Source organism: Setaria italica, chromosome I, assembly GCF_000263155.2.
Source record: "Setaria italica strain Yugu1 chromosome I, Setaria_italica_v2.0, whole genome shotgun sequence".
NCBI classification, from domain to species: Eukaryota; Viridiplantae; Streptophyta; class Magnoliopsida; order Poales; family Poaceae; genus Setaria; species Setaria italica.
In genome coordinates, this window is record NC_028450.1 from 2942579 (window position 1) to 2962083 (window position 19505).

General features: G+C 40.8%; 1 protein-coding gene across 1 annotated transcript; it reads right to left on the minus strand.

Annotated features, from left to right (window-relative positions):
• Nucleotides 1–4163: 4163 nt before the first annotated feature.
• On the minus strand, nucleotides 4164–8525 carry LOC101783944 (pollen-specific protein SF21). The gene is made up of 11 exons (XM_004951355.4): nucleotides 8280–8525; nucleotides 6202–6301; nucleotides 6002–6099; nucleotides 5797–5885; nucleotides 5644–5704; nucleotides 5473–5559; nucleotides 5299–5376; nucleotides 5158–5214; nucleotides 5015–5070; nucleotides 4766–4901; nucleotides 4164–4678 (listed from the first exon to the last, which is right to left on the minus strand). The coding sequence occupies exons 1-11, from the start codon at nucleotides 8340–8342 to the stop codon at nucleotides 4457–4459; spliced, it is 1047 nt and encodes a 348-aa protein (XP_004951412.1). The 5' UTR covers nucleotides 8343–8525; the 3' UTR covers nucleotides 4164–4456.
• Between the last annotated feature and the right edge of the window lie 10980 nt (nucleotides 8526–19505).

Sequence of the window (19505 nt, forward strand, 5' to 3'; positions counted from 1 at the left end):
CATGTACTTTAGAGATGAGGCAAATCTTTGGTGGCATGGAAACAACTCGGTCTTATACATGACTAATCTGAGAAGACATGATTGGACCATCCTAATTACGAATTCAGCCCACTTGCTTGTGTTTGTTTATAGGATTGGTTGATCAAAACCTAGATTAATTCATGCCGCATATAGATTCCGTTGCTAAAATGAAACACCAAGATGTGAATATCGATTAAAGAGTAAATTTAACCGGTGTCGTACTTGTACCTAAACTTGTCTCATATTGTGGCACATATTCACAAATTCTCAAATTATAAAATCTGGACCTTCAACTTGTCTCAAGTTTTCAAGAACTCCCAAACCTGTCCAAATCAGCATGGCTGACTATGTGGCATGCAGCCGTGGTGCCCATGTGGCTCAATGATAATTTTATGTTTTTCTCTATTTAAAATAGATTTTCAGTTAGAGGAATAATCCAGATATCTTTAGGTACCTTACAAAAATATTCAAACACCTTTGAAAATTTTGAGAAATTTTTTTGAACATATATTAGGACACAAGGAACTCAAATGAAAGTTCTAAACCTCAAGAAAAAAGTTTAAGAATCTTCAAACAAACAAATGATAGAACGAAAAATTAAGGGGCTACAAATACAAAATTAACTATAATACATATTTTTAGTAATATGGTATTTTTTGTATGGTGGAAGGGTTGGTTAACGGAAAGTGATATTCAATGGAAGCACTACACGGCATGGCTTCAAGGGCCTAATTGCAAAAACAATGGCGTGCCACATAAGCATAAGGCAGCCAGGGCTGATTTGGACTGGTTTGGACCTACCTGAAAACCATGGACAAGTAAGTTTAAGGTTTTGAATATGCAATTTGAGAGTTTTAGATAAATTTAGAGATTGCTGGTGAAATTCACTCTTAAGTGAATAACAATAAGTAGATATATTACGTAAGCCACAACAAAAGTTGAAAAATGTTATGATCCTAAATCAATATCTATCTACAATGTAACATGCAGTATTGCAGTAGGGGTGTTTGGTTCCTAGCCACACTTTGCCACATCTAACCTTTGGCAAGTTTGACCAAGTTGACGAGTGTTTGGTTGAACAACTAACCTTTGGTAAGATTCTTTGGGCTCCACATATCATGAGACAAAAAGTGTGGCAAGATTCCTTTTGTCATGGCAAAGTATGACTTCAAAATTTTTTTCCACACTTTTGTGGCTTGCCACACTTGCCAAAGGTTAGGTGTGGCAAATGATGGCTAGCAACGAAACATGTGTCTGCCACGTAAGCAATGAGTGAGGCAAACTGTTGGTGGCATGGAACGGAAGGAACTCGTCCTTGTACAGTTGTACATTATTAACATGAGAGGACATGATTGGATGATCCTAATCACGAATTAATTGTGTCCACTGGTTTTGATTTGTGTATAGAATTGGTTGATGTGTCGTTCACTTGGTATAAAAATAACTAGCGACATTGCGACAGCAAAAATCATAAGATAGTTCCCAAGGGAAACTCTGAAATCAAACACCAAATTTAGATGCGAATGTTTGATTGGATAACATTAAAAAAATACTACTCCATTCCAAATTGTACGTCGTTTTGGCTTTTCTAGGTTCATAGATATTATTATACGTATAGACGTATACTATATCTATTGCATAACAAACACTATGCATACACTATGCATCTAGAAAAGCTAAAATGACCAATAATTAGGAACGGAAGGAGTATCATGCAAGCATGTTGATAAGTAGAGATCTATGCATCCATGCTGTATGAGTCAAAATAATTATGCAAAGGACCAAGCCTTCTTGTTTAGCTAAATAGATTGATCATCATGTACTCCTAGCTAGTAGATAAAGATCTCTCGCAGAAAAAGAAGAAGATAAAGATCATGTACATGTGCTGTAAACAAACACATATGTCGTTGTACCTACTACCGCTTTCTTATGCCATGTCGTGCCAAATACATTTCCATGATATGAGGGCTTTGAGTAAAATTCTTATTTTGAACGGTCTGTTCTTTGAAAATTTTTTTGGATGGACTCATCAATTTCATCATTTAGACCAAAGACCCGGCCAAATCTCTGGCCACCAAACGCATAACAAAGACTGGGCTTGTCCGTTAGACCACGACCAGTTTATAGCAAGGCTAACGTACCACAGATTTCGTTTCAAAAAAAAAGGAGGCTAGTATATGCCAAAGATTTACATGTTCCAAAGCCTTTTCTTTTCTTGTTGTCTGCAGAATTATTTTGTTTCACTCTCCCGCAAAACACTTGTTTAAGTTGTGAATGCGGTAGTGGCCATGATCTCAAACAATTCAAATTTTAAACGCTCCATAACCATTCACCTTTGACATCTTTTATTTTTCTTTCAGCGGATTTAGTGTGACATATGAAACAAACGCAGCCCAGCTTAGTTCCGTTGATGGGCCTTATCGTCAGCATATGGGCCAAGGACCAGCCACATCTTCTTCTGCCGCCTTTTGAGAGAACGACGGCCCAACCCGGAGGATTACACACAATTAGATGTTCAGACAAACGTGCAAAGTCCAAATTGGCGACACTGCTCTACAATCGGCATATGAGAATTAGAGCTTCTTCTAAGTGCACAACAATACAAACCAAGAAATATAAGCTGTATATATGATCATAATATCACAAAAATCCGTGTCTATTTGGCAACATCGCTAAAAAAACATAAAACTTGCAGAAATCCAAGAGGTTCAAACCCCCACTCTTCAGTCTTCAGAGCTACGGAGTACGCATTTGTCTATCCGGGGCCCGTTTAGCTGTAGATGCTCCAATTTCTGTTTCTCCCTGGAAACGTTTCTCCATTGATTCATAATCACTTTGTGCAACCGTTGGGCTAGTTCGGTGGCTTCAGATTCGTAAAAGAATTTTATGTGAGGACTGAGGAGTCAGTTCTTGTGTGAAACAAACATTTTTGGCTTGCTAGTGAAAAAACCGAAACGTTTCTCTTCTTCTTGCCGCAACCAGAAATCAAACTGCCAGTTTGGTAGGGTTTCTCCGGTTTCTGCAATGACTCATAACATCTGCAAGCGTGCACCCTTTTCTCTGTTTTCCTCCCTCAGCATACGTTGGTACTGAATTCCTGGATTCCGTCTTTCAAAAATAAAAAGAATTCCTGCATTCCAATAGTGCAAAAGATTAACCAGTAGCTGCTAGCTGCAAAAGAACATGCATGCCCTCTGACTGTGATGCCCTCTGACTGTGCTGCCATCCACTGGTACGGTGCCTATAACTAGAAGCCCTAGGGCATATCCATCTCCTAGGAGCAACAAATGCCCCTACCGAATCTTCAGAGCGGATCCACCAGAAATTGGCCAGGTCGGGAAAACACGGCACCACACCATGAATGCATTGTGCCATGCCACGAACATGGCAACACAAGCAACAACAGGCTACTCTGAATCTACTGTTGAGCAAAGGGACGCAGCTTTGCAGGAACCGAAGAGGTCGGAGCCGAAGCCGATGATGTGACACCACTCGGCCGGAGCGATGGAGCCACAGGAACCGGCAACATGAGCGATTTATCACGCGTGCACATTTCGGTGGTTACACCAGCAAGTGCCAGTCATGTTGCAAGGACCTGTAGCTGTTCATCGAGTGAGCCGTCGTCTCATGTGCGACCTATCGCCTGTGGCCCAGATCATGTAGAGAAGAAAACAATGTAATGCCATCTGGAGGCATCTGGCAATAGATCAAAAGACCCAAAAAAAAACAAAAATAAATGTTTACATGAACCAGCAGATTCCGACAAACGCATTGCAAGATGCCCAATGTATGAACAAGCCAGTTCCCAACAACACAGGTTAATAAGGAATATTCTTGGGAGCTATTTGACAGATGTGATATGTTCAGAAGTTTGACAGATGCACTTATAGCTCAATAGTTGGGCATATATGCTTACAACAGGACGCATCAACAATGACAGAATTACAAGCCAATTGGCACCTGCCTGTACACGCACATTCCTAGTCACATTCTTTATGGAAAACCAACGCAACGACGCCAATCATATCCTAATAGCTTCAGCCAGAATAATGGCATAAACGAGGATTTTAGGAGTTCACAAGTCCAGCTCACAAGAACATTCTTCTTCCCTTCAAGACAGGCAAAGGGGAAGAGACAGCTAATGATCGGGAACACCTCACCTTCCGCTATTATTATTTCCTTTGCTTTCCTTTGATAAACAATGTATACCGATTTACAGGTTTCATCAGGCTACAAATCAAAGAATACAAGAACCGCCCCCAACCCACCCAAGCTCACCAACCTAGCATTTTCCTATATGTACATGGTAGTATAACAGGTATTTCACTTCACTTTACCTCCAAAATTTTAAACAGACCCCCCCCCCCCCCCCCCTCTTGTTAGCCTAAACTCTTACCATGTCTGCCCTAAGCACCACCGCCTTTACTCACTTCTTCTACACTTCAAGCCTGACTCGTGTCTTGATCGGCTTTAGCTTCACTCCCATGCTCTCGGGCGACAGGAGCTCTGGCGATATACAGAATGGGCTCAGGGGGCTGCGCGGGCTGCAGTCGAGCTGGCTCGGCCTGTACAGGCCGTATCCCATGAAGAAGTACTCCATCGGAATAAGCATTGCATGCGGTTGCTCCTCGGTTACGAGTGACCCGCATGCTTGGACCTGCAATGCATGCCAATTGCCCGATTTAGATCTAGAAACCAGTAACAGTTTAAATGATAGAGAGCCATGCAGGCTATTATTAACTACCTCAACTAGAGCACAATATCTCCTGTCGAGTTTTGATGTCATGTGAACAGCCTCAGTGTGAAACTGAGAATTCTCACCAACAAAAATCAGGGTTCTACACTGAAGCTGCTTTAGTTGTTCAGTCAAGTCGTATCTCCTGAAAATCAATTAGAAGCAATTATAGTTATTGTAAAATTGTCATTAATTCGGTCCGGGGTAAAATTCCACTGTATAACGATCGAAATAAACAAGTATGAAATGTGCACGTACTCATTCATTGTCTGTACAAAGCGCCATACATTCATGCTCTGCCGCTGATCTAGCAACTATAAGATGTAATGGAAAATGTTAACACTTCATATATTCAAATAAAAATGGAATAATTAACAAAGTAGAGGCTCTGTGGTACTTACGCTTTTACAAGCCTGCACTATATCTGATTCGGGTAATTCAGAGAACCCTCGCACTTCCTAAGGATTACAAGATATCATAAGGAAATTTTCAGGAGCAACCAAGGAAACGCGACATGGATAAAATCAAAGCAAATTATCTACCTTGCTGAAGTACCGCTGAAGTAGGCACTCCTTCACCAATCCGCACATCCCATAATAATACAGCAAATTGGAAGTCACCTGACAATATAACTTGTTAATACAGTCGTGTGGTTGTGATTTTGATAAAAAAAAAACGTAAACAGAGGAGCATAGAGCCATTTGCAGCAAACCTACCTTACTGTATAACCACTCAGTCCAAGTGGGGCCTTTACATAGAGGTGAAACAAGGATAAGACCTAACACACGCTCCCTATACTTTGACTGCAACAAAGAAAACAACATTCAATAAAAAGTTCTTATGGACAAGCAATAAATACAACACATTAATTTTGAAGAAGCACATACCGCAAACAGAGTAAGAATGTAGGCACCTGCAGTGACACCAAAGCACATGACAGAGCCTAATCTGGAAGGAGCAAATTAAACCAGACATTGCAAGATTATTCCTACAATCATTTGAGATTTTCAGATTTGTGAGATAATTCGATAGAGGATTACCCAAAGAAATCGAGGACATCTGCAACTTGATCTGCCAAGTCATCAACAGAGGGTATAGGAGCATTCGGCGAAATTGGAGCAGCTCCTAACTGCATGATTATCATATATGAATGAGAAGGCACTAGTGAGACCATAGACAAACAGGTGCATTACATTAAGGACAAAAGCAAGCTTTATTTCTAGCAGTAAATTCCAAACTACTAACCTCATGTCCTGGGGGGCTAATATGGTAAATGCAAAAATTGTGAAGCAGCAGCGAAGCAGCTTCAGGACAGAACAATAATCCTTGGAAGCAAGACATATCTGACAAGTTATAATGAAGCAAGTGAATACATGTACATTGCTGGGATAATTAGCAGGGAAAACCAGTATCCTTCTACTTCTAGACTAGTGGGTAGCACTTACGATTTAGAGCAATATCTGGGTAAGTAACAAGGGCAGGCTTGTCATGGTCACCATAGACTGCAACAGATACAGGTCCGTGATTTGTCTGTATATGGTGTTCCTGAATAAATAAGAAAAAAAATGTCAAATAAGACGGGAAAAAAGATATTGAATTCCTAAAGAAAATCTCAACCAGCAGAAATCCAGATTTTTTTACACATTGCAGTTCACACAGGAAACTAAGAGCCAACTAATGTTTACAGTTGTAGGCATGCATCTGCTGATGCTAGCCAGAAGACATGACTACCAAATCAACTATTTTTTGAGGCTAGCGCACGCACCATATGGCAAATCAAGTAGAGATGTGGTTATAGACTAAAGAATTATCAGCAGTGTATCAATGAAAGTAAAGTTATTTACATCAACCTTTGCTTAACAGTTGGCTGTCATGCACTTTCTGTGTCTCCATACTGCAACTAAGCTGTCAGCAGGGTAGCCGTGGTACAGCCCAGAAACACCATGCAAAGAGAAATGGTCCCTTAAACCCGGTCAAGAAAGAAATTAAGTGACTATGCCCAATATTTATTTCAGGGGAGAAAAGTTAGCAGTCCTCCCCTGACGCTTCAAGGCAAGGATTTCTCCCAAATGACGCAAAGGTGATGACTTCATGATTGAAGGATCTTTGTTTTCTGTATAGAATACTAAAAGGCTGACAAGATGCTAGCAAAAAGAGAAGGGGAATATAATAGTTTCATTATGATGAAGTGGTGCTAAAGTGATGGTTCCACAACCGTTGCTTCTAGGACAACAAAGAGGAGTGATACAGAACATAATTCAGGCCTGATTCCTCCATTACACAAGCAATAGCTATAACTATACTTCTTAAGCAAAGAATATGCCAAGAACAACACAAATTATAGTTCCTTTCTGTCACAGGAAGAGTGTTTGCCACATAAATATTGTACAGAGGAATGATTTGACTGCCAGCTCACAAGCATACCATTGAAAGTTAAAGAAATTCACATGGAAAGGGACTTGCAAACTACACTAATATTTTTCACCCATTTTACTCAGACACCAGTCCACAGTCAAACTGAAACATCTGAACCGCGTGAAGGTTCCCTACGCCAAACAAGTTCCATGTAAACATCTAAATTTAAAAGGAGGAAAACAAAATTCACGCCCTTTTTTCCAGAAATAACTGTCGAGTTTCCAAAAGCTAGGGTCACTCGCCAAGGAATCAGTTAAGAGAAACACTTCATAGAGAACCAGACAAGCCCAACCAAGCAAACAAAGAACTAGAGAATTTAAGAACCCCTGCCCAAACAAGAGATACAAGGAAAAAGTGGTGGTTAGGACACCGAAGCAGCACGCAACAGCCGAGCGTCAGACCGGAATCTTTAGCGCTAAAATTGCGTGACAAAGGGCATACACATACACAATACAGGCAATTGGTGAGGTATAGATTACGTGAATTAACTATAAACTAGCCAGCAAGGTTGAGCAAGCACCAAACGGCCAGGCAACAATCGTGACCTCCAGCAAAAACTTAAAAAAAAATTGTCATGGATGGGCGTACGTAGGCCGACGACGCCCGCAGGAGACGCGGCGGCGAGAAATCCCCCATCTCACAGCTCAAAATCAGGCTACTACTTCAGCAGCAGGCGGAATGCAGCATCAAGAATCGCAGGTTGCAAGAACAAGCGGCGGAAACAACATGCCAAGAATTCACGGCGAGGGCTGCTGTTTTATTCGGACTTCACAATCGGAGTAGGATAAAGAGGGGAAATCGGTCCGGTGAGCAAGAACACAACAAACTGGCAAGTGTTTGAACTGACCAAATGCTGCGACAAGAACGCAGTTACGCAGACGCAATGCAACCCACGGAATCCGACCAGGGGCCAAGAAATTTGGAGAACCCAATCCCTTCTCCCCCCAGAACCACCTCCAGATACCACCAAGCTGGCATCTTTCTAACACCCCGAAAGTCAGACAACCAGTGCGAGCAAGAACAAGAGGGGAAAATCCAGAGACAGCGCTCAGCCAAGAAAGAAAGAAAGAAACAAGCGGGGAGGGAGGAGGGTGGTTGCTGCCCGGACCTTGCCGCCGAAGGAGATGCGCTCGACGTCGACGGACACGACGGAGCCGCCGGAGTCACCCATCCCTGGCGCCGCCGCCGCAGAGACGAGAGATTGGCCGGCCCGGGCTACTCAGGGAGGCCCGGCCCCTCCTCCCTATAAATTGCCTCGTGCGCCTCCTCCCGCTGTTTCTCTTTCTCTCTCCACCCTGCCTTCCTCGCCTACCTTGGCGTCGCTTATAAACGACGGAATGAAGGAAGGCGGAGCATGAGCACAGTTTCTCTCTCCTCTCTTCCCTTCTTCCAGCCTTTGGGGGCTGAGGACTTTCCCTGCCCTATACTCACTCCGCCATCCCTGAACTTTCCTATTATTGCAGCGAGGCCCTCCGTTCTGCTTTGACTACTCGCTCCATTTGGCATGTTTACCAGAAGTGTAAAAGCAGTCCACAATGTGACCAGCCAGTCCATGGAATGTCAACGGACTCCATAGTCACTGCCAAAACTAGAATGTGCTAAAAAAAATTACCCTCTCTTGGAACTCATTTATTACAAAATCTACCTTGAAATGGAAATAAATAGTGAAGATCGTTCTAATGATGGCACTCGAATATTCTTAGGCACCTGATTTTATGTTTGTCCAATGTATGCCACGAATGCTCAAGGTCATCTTCTCCGGTGCTTCGGTGAGCACTACGGTCCATGATGACCAGGCTTAAGTTTAGAGATTAAGAGTTTGGTTTTGGGATGACAAGGCAAGCTAAGCTCGAGGGTGACAAGTAGACTGGTGTGCTAAGGCAGGTAGGGCGCTGCCGGAACTACGAGCAATAGGAGGACGGTGAGCAAAGTAAGGAAACTGGGAGGCAAAAGAATAGTTTGGCCAAGTCAAGTTCATATGATAAGGCAGCGAATCAGGTCAACATCGCACTGTGTCTAAGCTCATTGCCATTATCGGGTTCGGCAAAAGAAAAAACATCAAGATGACCATTGGCGTGATCCTGTGGTTGAAAAAATCTAGTGCTAATAAATGTAAATAAAAAATGTATGATCATGTGGTAGATAATAAACACTTAAAAACAAGAAAATGACTGAGTCTTGTGTGAAGGTATCATAGACAAAATATAGCAACAAAGATCATCCTTGAATATGCTTGGTGGGTAGAACATGCATGGATCCCATTTATCACATTTCAGTTGCACATATATCATATAGTTTTAGATTGACAATGTCATGGTGTTACATGCAACCTGCTAGAAGTTTAAAGATGTACTCCCTTCGTTCTAAATTGTAGATCATTTTGGCTTTTTAGGTGTATAGTTATTGCCATGCATCTACATATTGTGTATGTTTAGATGCATAATAATATCCATAAATATAGAAAAATTAAAATAATTTATAATTTGGAATGGAGGGAGTAGATGTAACTAGTGCAGGGAAAATGAAATCCCAAATTCATTCACAGTATCCTGGCAGCATCACCGCTCTTGACTCAAGCCCTAAACGCTGTATCGCAACCCGAAAACTCCAGGGGGGCTATTTGTAAATTCCCTGATCCCCGTTCCTGGGTCATCAGGTCAGGTCCTGAGGAGGCACTGGCACGGGGCACCGACGGTTCGCCCGTCTCCCCTCACCGGGGCCCACCGAGGGTGACCCCACCGCACCGGAGCAAGAGGATTCTGACCGTTGGGAGGTCCCCTTCGGACCGCTCAGATCCCGCCACGTGTCCTCCTCGAAGCTAGGAAGCCAGTGGCGGTAGACCCAGTATCCGCGGCCCCATATGTCAGAGGTAGGACCGCGTGCGACAACGCTCGCATTTCCAACGGCAGGCCCACCAGACGACCGTTGGGTTAGTGTCTGCTCTGGACACGTGGCGGACTCCCATTGGCTGGTACACGCGTACAACCCCACGCCAAGGTGTCGGTAGGGAGCAGCGCAGAGACACGTGGGGGCAGGCGGCTGAGAGGCTACCGCCATGGGACCCACTTGTCTGCGGGAAATGTGGGGTTTTTTCCCGGAGGGCAAAACCGTGATTTAAAATCTGGTGCTTGTGCACGAGCGATTTTTTTTCGGCCCTGCCGCGGAAAATTTCCATCGGACGCCGGCCACATGAAAAATAATGTATAAAAAAGTGACTATATAAAAAAATCCCCGCAACATATGTTTCATGCAACATTTAATGTGAAATATGCAGAAACAATAGTTGCAACATCGATACTTAACTATTGCAACATACTTCCTCCGTTTTTCTTATAAGGCGCACATGCATATCAAGAGTCAAAGTTTACAATCTTTGACAAAAATTTAACTATCATTTTCTTATTTTTATAATGTAAATTTTATATGATTGGATTACTCTACAATGATCATAAGTTTATAACCATAAACAATATAATATAAGATAAATAAATGGTTAAAGTGTAATTGGAAGACTGTGCCAAGTCATAGCATGGCTTATAAATATAAATGGAGGGAGTATGTAGAAGCGTCTGATTTTTTTAAGATTCTGGACGTCAGTTCTATAGCATTACTTTTTTAAAGCTAATTTGTGAAAAAGATTTATGTGCACGAGTGTGCCGAAATGGTTTTGTTTAGGGACCATTTTTGGGACGGATTTTTGTAAAGCTCGGATCAAATGGAGCACTACAAGAAATGTGTTGATCTATGATGAAAATTTTATAACACATTTGTTCTCATCATAGATCTACGATGTTTCTGGCTGAAATCGTCATAAAGTTTCACATCCGAGAAAAATTAGTGACAAAGTTATGGAACGTCATAAAAGTTGCCACTATAGCCAAAAAAAAATCGTCACTCGTTACATGGTGGTTTTCTGACGATATAAGTTCCGCGAAAACGTCATAAACCAAACAGGGTCCTACATGTAAGTTTAAGCTGATAAATAGGGGGGTAAAATAAAAAGGAAGACGTGCTCCTCCCCTGGTTCGAACCTGTTACCGATCGAATGTGAAGTCTTTACCGCGATTGGGTCCCACGTGTAAGTTTCAGGTGAGTTTTTACCGATCGAATGGTCGGCACCACGCTTCACTAGCTTCGCAAAGACTTTCGCTGCATAGATCTGCAATAGCCCGCAGTAGGAATGGCGCATTCTAGTGGCGACAGGAGGATGATTGCGCAACCTAGTGGCGACGAGAGGACGAGGAGCCACGATGAGGTCAGTCCCCTGGTTTGAGCCACTACTTTCCCATATCATCCTAGGGAAGAGGATTTCTAAATCGATTTAGGGATCTGGGTTGAACGTAGTAGATTCCAATTTCGTCGTAGCCTTAGATTTGCATTCTGATTGGTGTTAAAAGTTGATAGACTATAGTTTATGAAGTGCAAACTAAACATTTTCAAGTTACAATGACTTCCGTGATGCAGTTAGTTTAAACTAACTTGGATTGTATGATGGATTGATAGGTTCTTATATTTTACTAGCTTCTAGAGGTGCTTGAAGATATTGGTAGCAGCAGATTGGGACCTCCTGATGATGATCTTATCATTGTGGATCCTATAAACAAGTGTGAGTACGGGTATGCTCTCCTTGTGAGGTATAATTGGACATTTGACAATCCTAGGCGTCGGTATGCATCCTGCGCGGCGTTGAAGAAAGCAGTAAGAAAAACTGAGTAGCTCCTTGGTCAACTGCTAAAATATATACCAGGTGCGTGCGTGCAAAATGTGATTTCTCATCGCTGAGGACACTAGCTCTCTCTAGAGGATTGGAACTCAAATGTTTTTATTTTTCTTTCTCCAGATTTTGCTAGTTGTGGCCCTTAATTCTTAGGGCATGCGATATGTCAGCGACGAGCTAATAAGGTTAACTGCGCTTATGTCGACATTTCATTTCTCCATTAATTCAATTATATTTCCTACTCCTATCGACATTTTAAAATATATAACATTTATTTCGGACAAGCTAATATTTAAAAACAGAGAGAATATCTATTGTGATAAAGCCAGGTTACCCACATTGCCCATGATACAGTTGGTTCCTGCGTACGTTGGCAAAGCCAAGTGACCCATGCATGGTTTCCCTTTGCTTTTGGATAAAACCATGAGCTGCAAATCATTGGGGGTACGGTGTACCAAGATGATGAGGTAGCTAGGGATTGGTTGGCAAATGAGAGATAGGACACCCTCTCTTTATTTATACTTTAGTCTCTATCAGACTCCATTGTTTTTCTTTACTCCTCTGTTTCTCTCATGCTACTTCTTTTTTTTTCTTTTAGGTGAGGCAATCTCTTTCGGTTGTTACTGTCACACTTTCTTTTGGAAAGGGAAAAGGGGGGGAGGGGAAACCAAATGTTGCTTTCATGCATGCTGTGTGTTTTTGTGTAGTGTCAGGCTAGGACACATGGTGCATGTAGCAACCGTAATGGAAAATAAAATCATTGGCCTTGTTAGTTGGGTGATAGGGCTGGCTGGCTAGATGACGATATTGTACGTATTCCGTGTTTGCAAATTGTTAAACTTTATTTCATATGATCTACTTGATGGACTTCTGCTAACTTTAAATTTGTCTATCTTGATGAGACGTTTTTCTTATTTTATGTAATCTTCAAAGGAAATTAAGCAAACTGAGAAAATATTGATGAGCAGTCGGCGGAGTCCAATTCAATTTTGCTTGCATGTAAGGTGACAGGAACTGCTTGGTTTGCCAGCCTATCTGAAAATGACAATCTTCAGTAGCGAAAACATTTTTCCTTTTCATTGTTTTCTTGCAAAAGCAGGTAACAGTATTATTTGGCAGTCGTCAATAGTGCCTTAAGAAAATCACGTCAAACAGGTAGTACGTGTGCTAGGCATGGCCAGAATTTGGATACAACATTGCTATAGTTTAATTAAGTTTTGTGGAACACGCGCGTGGAGATAAAGTTCAAATAAAATGTACTAAATTAACTTTTTTTCCAAAAGCAAAAAGGAATATGTAAAATGCAAGTCAGCCAATACATATAAACATGGATGTTAAGCTTATTGTATCTACAATATATCATTACCTACTGCAGGTTAAAACATCCACTTCGATCTCATGTCACAATCCGTAGAATAAACTGGATTTTACTATGCATCACCATATTTCCCCTTCAATATTACTAATTGTTTGATGGCCTAATGAGTGATGCGAAAGGAATATATGATTTCTCCCACCATTATTTTTTAGTAAAAAAAATTCTCCCACCATTATTAAAATAGTCAAATTTCAGTACGTCCTTATACTATGATGTCTACTTCACTAGCTTGTCAGTACATAACAAAAATCAAACAAGATGGAAAATTGTTCTCAACAACAAAGGCTTTAATTATAAACCGTGATTTGCGGCGATAACGAAATAGACTCGTCATTAGAATATATCAAGCGCCATGCCCTACTAACAATTGTTCCATGGACTTGCAACTCTATTTTCTGCAAAATTGTACATGTACAGATGCTCTTGTGGTCAAGCCGTTGAAGAGGAGTTGGAAGATGAGATGAGGAGGTCCCATTTTGGAGAGTTAGGAGCATGGTGTTTGGCCAATTTGTGTGGAAAAGGTAGGTTTCGTTAGAGAAGGAACACTACAATACAAAAGATTCAACCAAGGAGGCTAATCGGAGAAGTTGTTCACTAAGAGCCAAGAATACAGCTGGAGGAAGAAAAGCTACACAATTCCAAATCATTTTATCCTTTGGTGTACCTGTCTTGATGTTGATATAGGTGTAACAGACTAACAGTTAATACTGCGTGGGGGCAAGTTTGAATATTAGAGAAAGTAGTTAATATTGCGTGGGGCAAATTTGTATACTAACCTAAAAAACAAAATCAACTTAAATATTTTCTAACTGTATGAGTAGCCGGTGAAGCTGGGGAATAACTACAACACAAGAAAATTACGCAATGTCTATGAAGCATCAATTTTAACAACTTTGTAATGATCCCCCTATAAGTTTTGAAGGGTCCTACATGAAAAAGACAAGATTATAATAAGCACTGAAAATGGGCTCACTTAACCTCACCAAACCTGGCAACCACCATAACAGAAGAAGAGACCCTACAATAGAAGCAACCAATCTGCAGCCCTGGCTGCTTTCAGGGAAGACCACATGTTCTAGAGTTGCAGAAAGGACAAGGAACTGTTCTGGACAGCAATTCAAGCCACTGTTCTGTCTATGCTTTTGCAGTTCAACATACACGCTTTAAACTTTGATTTGCTTTTTGCAGGAAGCTCTGCACAATATTGGGACAATGGCCAGACTCTGAAGGAAAGCATAGACTACAAGAGATGTGAGCTGGCAGGGCCAAAATGTTGACCGATTGGAGAAATTCAAAGTGCAACTAGCTTGTTCCATTGAATTCAATCAGGTGTGGAAATTTGGGGAGATTCTGTTTGTTAGAAACAGGGGCCATCTTTTGATTATTGCCTCCTTGCACGTGTACAAGTCTTGTTGGTCAAAGAACTGTAGCCAAATTTTGGTTGGTAGCTTAACTTGTGGTGCTCCACACCTTCACACTAAATCCCATGTGCACTTGACCACTTGAAGTAAATACGATTTCTTGCCCGATTTTAATGCACTTAGAGGAAAATTTTGTTTGCTACACAGTCATGACTCATGAGATGCCACGTGAATTTATAAGAATTAAGGGTTCTAGTATAGAGTGAAAATCGGAAAACTACAAATTTCATGCTGTATACATGTTTTCTTGGATCCAGAATTTTTCTAAATATGAATTTTACGGTCACAATGTTTCACAAAACCAAGATTCAACTTATATGCCCCACCTGATTTTACACATCAACCCTACTTGTAGTTAATTGTAGATGGGAGTTGGATTAACATGCTGCCTTAGGTGTCACTTGGTTAGGGTTAGGCTAGCTTCACACGAATACGACCTTATAACAGCAAAATGCGAGTTATACATCATAAACCATAAAAATCTCTGCTCTCTGCAAAAAGGACTATGGAATGCTATGTTTCTGAAAATTTACTCCAATGAAGCCCCAATAAAGGAAAACATTATACTCTGCGGAAAACAAACCCTTGGGCTATGTCCTAAAAAATATATATGAAAAAAAACTTATATTGAGCATTATGCAGGAAGCTCTACATCTAAACTATGGCGAGAGTGAGATAATATTTTATTAATAATTTCTTTTGTGCGTGCTGAATAGGCAGGCAGCTATATGCCAACTCACCAACTCTTTGGTAGGTAAGCGTTTGAGCATATTTATGGGCCAAATTCTTCAGGTAGGGGTTTATAAATAAGCATGCCCCATCACCAATTATAAAGCTCCATTAAAGTTATTTTGACACTTGACGTACAATTCTACCTAAACAAAACAAAAAGATCTTTCTAGAGGGGCACAATAAAATTTCATTTCAGAGGAATAAAAATAGAGGTACTGAACACCTTGTGCCTTCCTAATTCTAGTGAAAATGAATATCCCTACTGGTCTCTGTGACAACTTTTTTCAAAGAAAAAAAATACTAGGAATAACAGGTACAAAAGAGATGTCTGAACTAATTGGAAGGTCCATGAATTGCTTTGATTATTGTTTTCGCATCCATCTCAACCCACAACAGAATAGTCTACAAATGTTCTTTTCATCATTACCCCATCTTCGTATAATTTTGTTCGAACTTTGAACATGAATGCGGAGAAAACAATTATGAGTTAAGATGCCTGGGACATACATAAATTCTCTGCTGTTTTCCCAGTGAAACTGGATCCAGTAAAGGCCATGGTGCACATTATGGGGCCTGCAAAAGGAAGAGCGTAAACCTTTGCTTCAGTGAAGCTAAGTATATGGTGTGGAATTGTGGATGTGAAAGAGATGGCTCCAGTGTTGTGCTTTTACATCAGCACAGATGTGCTCTAGGTGCAACTGATTGAACTCGAAATTCAGAAAGCAAGATTGACGAACTTGTCCCTACATCCCTTCAAACATCACAAGAGAAAAAAAAATCAGTCTATCACTGTTGCCAGCGAAGTCTGATATGCTGATCAAAGTCCTTAGGTTTCAGAAATAAAAATTCAGTGTGGCACTGTTGCCGGAGTATGTGTGAAGAGTAGAGCAAGATTTTTAGAACTCATATCAGCATCTGTTTCAACTTTACAGAGGACGGGTCACCATTGTCAAGTCTAATATGCTGATCAAATTCCTTGAGGTTCACTATTATTAGGAATAATAAGAGATCAAGATATAAAGTTGATGGAACATATTAAAGCATCTCCTAGTAATAAATGGAATGTCTTCATCAGGCATCAACATCTAACAAAACTTGAATTACCTATCTATTACAGATTTACAAACTTTGCCAAATTTCTCTTCCTGCACTAGGTTGCTAACAAGCTTTGAATTTTAGTGAGAAGAAACAAACTAAACAAACATGTGGTGCAGCGTTCCAGAGTGCACTACCAGGCGTGGACATGATGGCTTCTGTGACTCTTTGACAGCCAGGGAGATGACGATGAGAGCAGTGGTGTATCTTCTGAGTTCAATTTAATGGCAATGACGCTTTATGCATCTCCTTTGCTCAAACTTCATCAGAATGAGCGAATGCTCTCAGTTTGAATCATAGAAAAAAAACATGTGCAAGTCAGAAATAGTAGCAACAACAGGTCTGGGACTCATCAGCTGAGGCAGGTGCAAATGACATCACATATTGTAGTAACACCAGGTCTAAGATCATGGGTGCATGCAATTTTGACAAATTGTAAAAGACAGAAACTGTGCGTTTTTACTTCAGAGTTGCGAAAAAGAACTAGTTTCTTTCGTCTTCACGTTTTGGTCATTAAAAAAAACTAGCACTTTCACAGGTATTGATCTCTGCACCAGCTACATCATGCAGGTTTCATTCTTGCTGTCTGTCTTGCAGGCGTGTATGTGGTAGTCTTTTCTACAGCCCTTTTGGTCCCTTGCTTCTTGGCACCTTCTCTGCTCCAGCCACCGAACCGAAGTTAGCTGCTACCAGTACGAGATTGCTAATGAGAAGAAAAATTGTCGACAAAGATTGAGTGTTACTTACATAGTTACACCTATGGTTGAAGAAACTCTAGTCCTTTCCCTGAACTATGAATCCCAATAGCATCTCTATTTATGTATGCTATTCGCTTCGCCAGAGCCACTTGATTAAGCACACCAACCTCTACCATCGTGTCCGTTCTTGCCACACGTTCGACAAGTTATCGCCGTCCTAAACCTGGTCTGCTTAGTTCGATTAGATCGCAATGATTCCTCCCTTATCTCCTATCTTGGTCTACCAGTACCAGGCATCCTTACATATCCAGGAACAAGAGGCTTTGGGTGAGACCTGAATCTGGTCGGCTCTTCTCCCATTTCACAGTCTGCAAGCAATGCTCATATGTCTGCTTGTGTATGCTTCAATGGAGTAGCACTGTGCAATCAAGTCATCAATTTTCTTGAAGGACTTGTACAAAAAAAAAGGCTCTGATTGCATGGCCACAGGGTAATCCTGAAAACTGTCAGTGTGTGCTATCGTACGTAGCACTGTCAGATTTGATGTGTAGCTTAGATTTGTAAATGTTTGGGAATATAAACATTCCATTCCGCCTTTCAGATGGAACTAATCTGACAAGGTTAATTGAGTTGTTGTTGAAAGACTCACACATATCGTTGTCGACATAATCACAGTGTAGCCAATCTCGAACTAAGCCCTACTCCAGTGTTCAGAACCAGAACTCGCCATATCCTTGTTCTCATCTATCTTCGCCCATTAGTAGTTGAACAAAGGTCTGCATGAGCCTTTAGCCTTTGAAGCTTGTGGACCCTACCCTTTGCTCTTTCATCCAATTGGCATATATGTGCCTGGCACACACCGTGTGCTCTGCATTAGGCAGTAATTGCTCCATCGCACTGACAAACCAAGTATAAGACAATACTAAATGACTGACTTATGACAGTAGTTCCATCACTATCAAAATTCAAAGTAGACCAAGTCACCTCCATCCAAGATTGAGGCGAACTCAATCTTTATTTGTTGACTGGCATATCCATGATTGATCACTTTGAAGGAATGACAATGTCCAGCACAACAGTCAGGCCCTGAGCCTACCTTGAACTTCAAATCCATACAAGTAAGGAATTACCAATCAAAACAGCAAGCACATGCCTCCTTATACCATAACAACGCTGTAGCTGATTCGTGGTGTACGTACTCCTCTTAATGGAATACATGCTATGCACATTCTTGAAAAAATAAAGATAATCCTTGAAAAGGGAAATTACCATTTTTTACAACTCTAATGCCTGCAACATATACAGTACCAGTTCTGAGTAACGGTTAGTACAAAGAGAGGAAAAAAAGCAAACAACATTAAGTTGCAAAAAAACGGAGGTATTGTTGTATCGAGTTAGAAATGCAATCAGCACCTATTTCCAAAGAAACATAACAACCTCAATAATAGCTGTTGAGAAGATTTCTTTTAAGCAAGAGCCAGACATCACAGTTTAAAAATCTCCAGAAACTTTTTAAAGCTCAGCCTCAACCAAATGATCGGCCAGCATAAAGCTAAAACCAATCAAAATTGGAGGTGATCGACCAAATAGCACAACATAAGACAACAGCCACTACCACACAAGCTTTGAGTTCTCAAGCAGAAACTAAGCTATATCGGAAATTATTACAATCCATAAAAGTGGCTTGCTATGTTTGCCGTCCATAGGGGCGTTGCTATGTTTGCCGTCCATAGGGGCGTTGCTATGTTTAAAGAACTGCAGGCTGTCACATTTTATAGTTATCACTTTGAGGTACAAGCAGGGTCCACCAAATACATCGAAACCGTCCATGATTTCAGTTTCCACAATTGTTGTGCTCTACTGATCACTGATTCATAGGCTTTTAGATCTCTTAAAAACTAGATTTTTGTACCAATACAGTTTACTTCCCTTTTTTAACATAGAACTTTGGTATGCTATAACTTTGTTCACTAACAAAGAAGTACTACATCCATTCTTAAATATATGACACCATTGACTTTTTCATTTGTTTGATTATTCGTCTTTTCTACAAATATTTATGCAAATAGATAAATACACAAGTTAAACCTAAAGTACATTTGACAATAGATCTAGTGGTGACCATTTTACTTTAGTTAACTAGTTGATTAAATAAATATTATTGGTCAAAATTTGAGAAAAAGTCAATGGTGCGATATATTTAAGAACGGAGGTAGTATCTATTTTCCACCTAGTCCGGAGCAAATATGTTGATGATGAATGAGTTTCATACTGAACCAGAGAAGTAACGTAT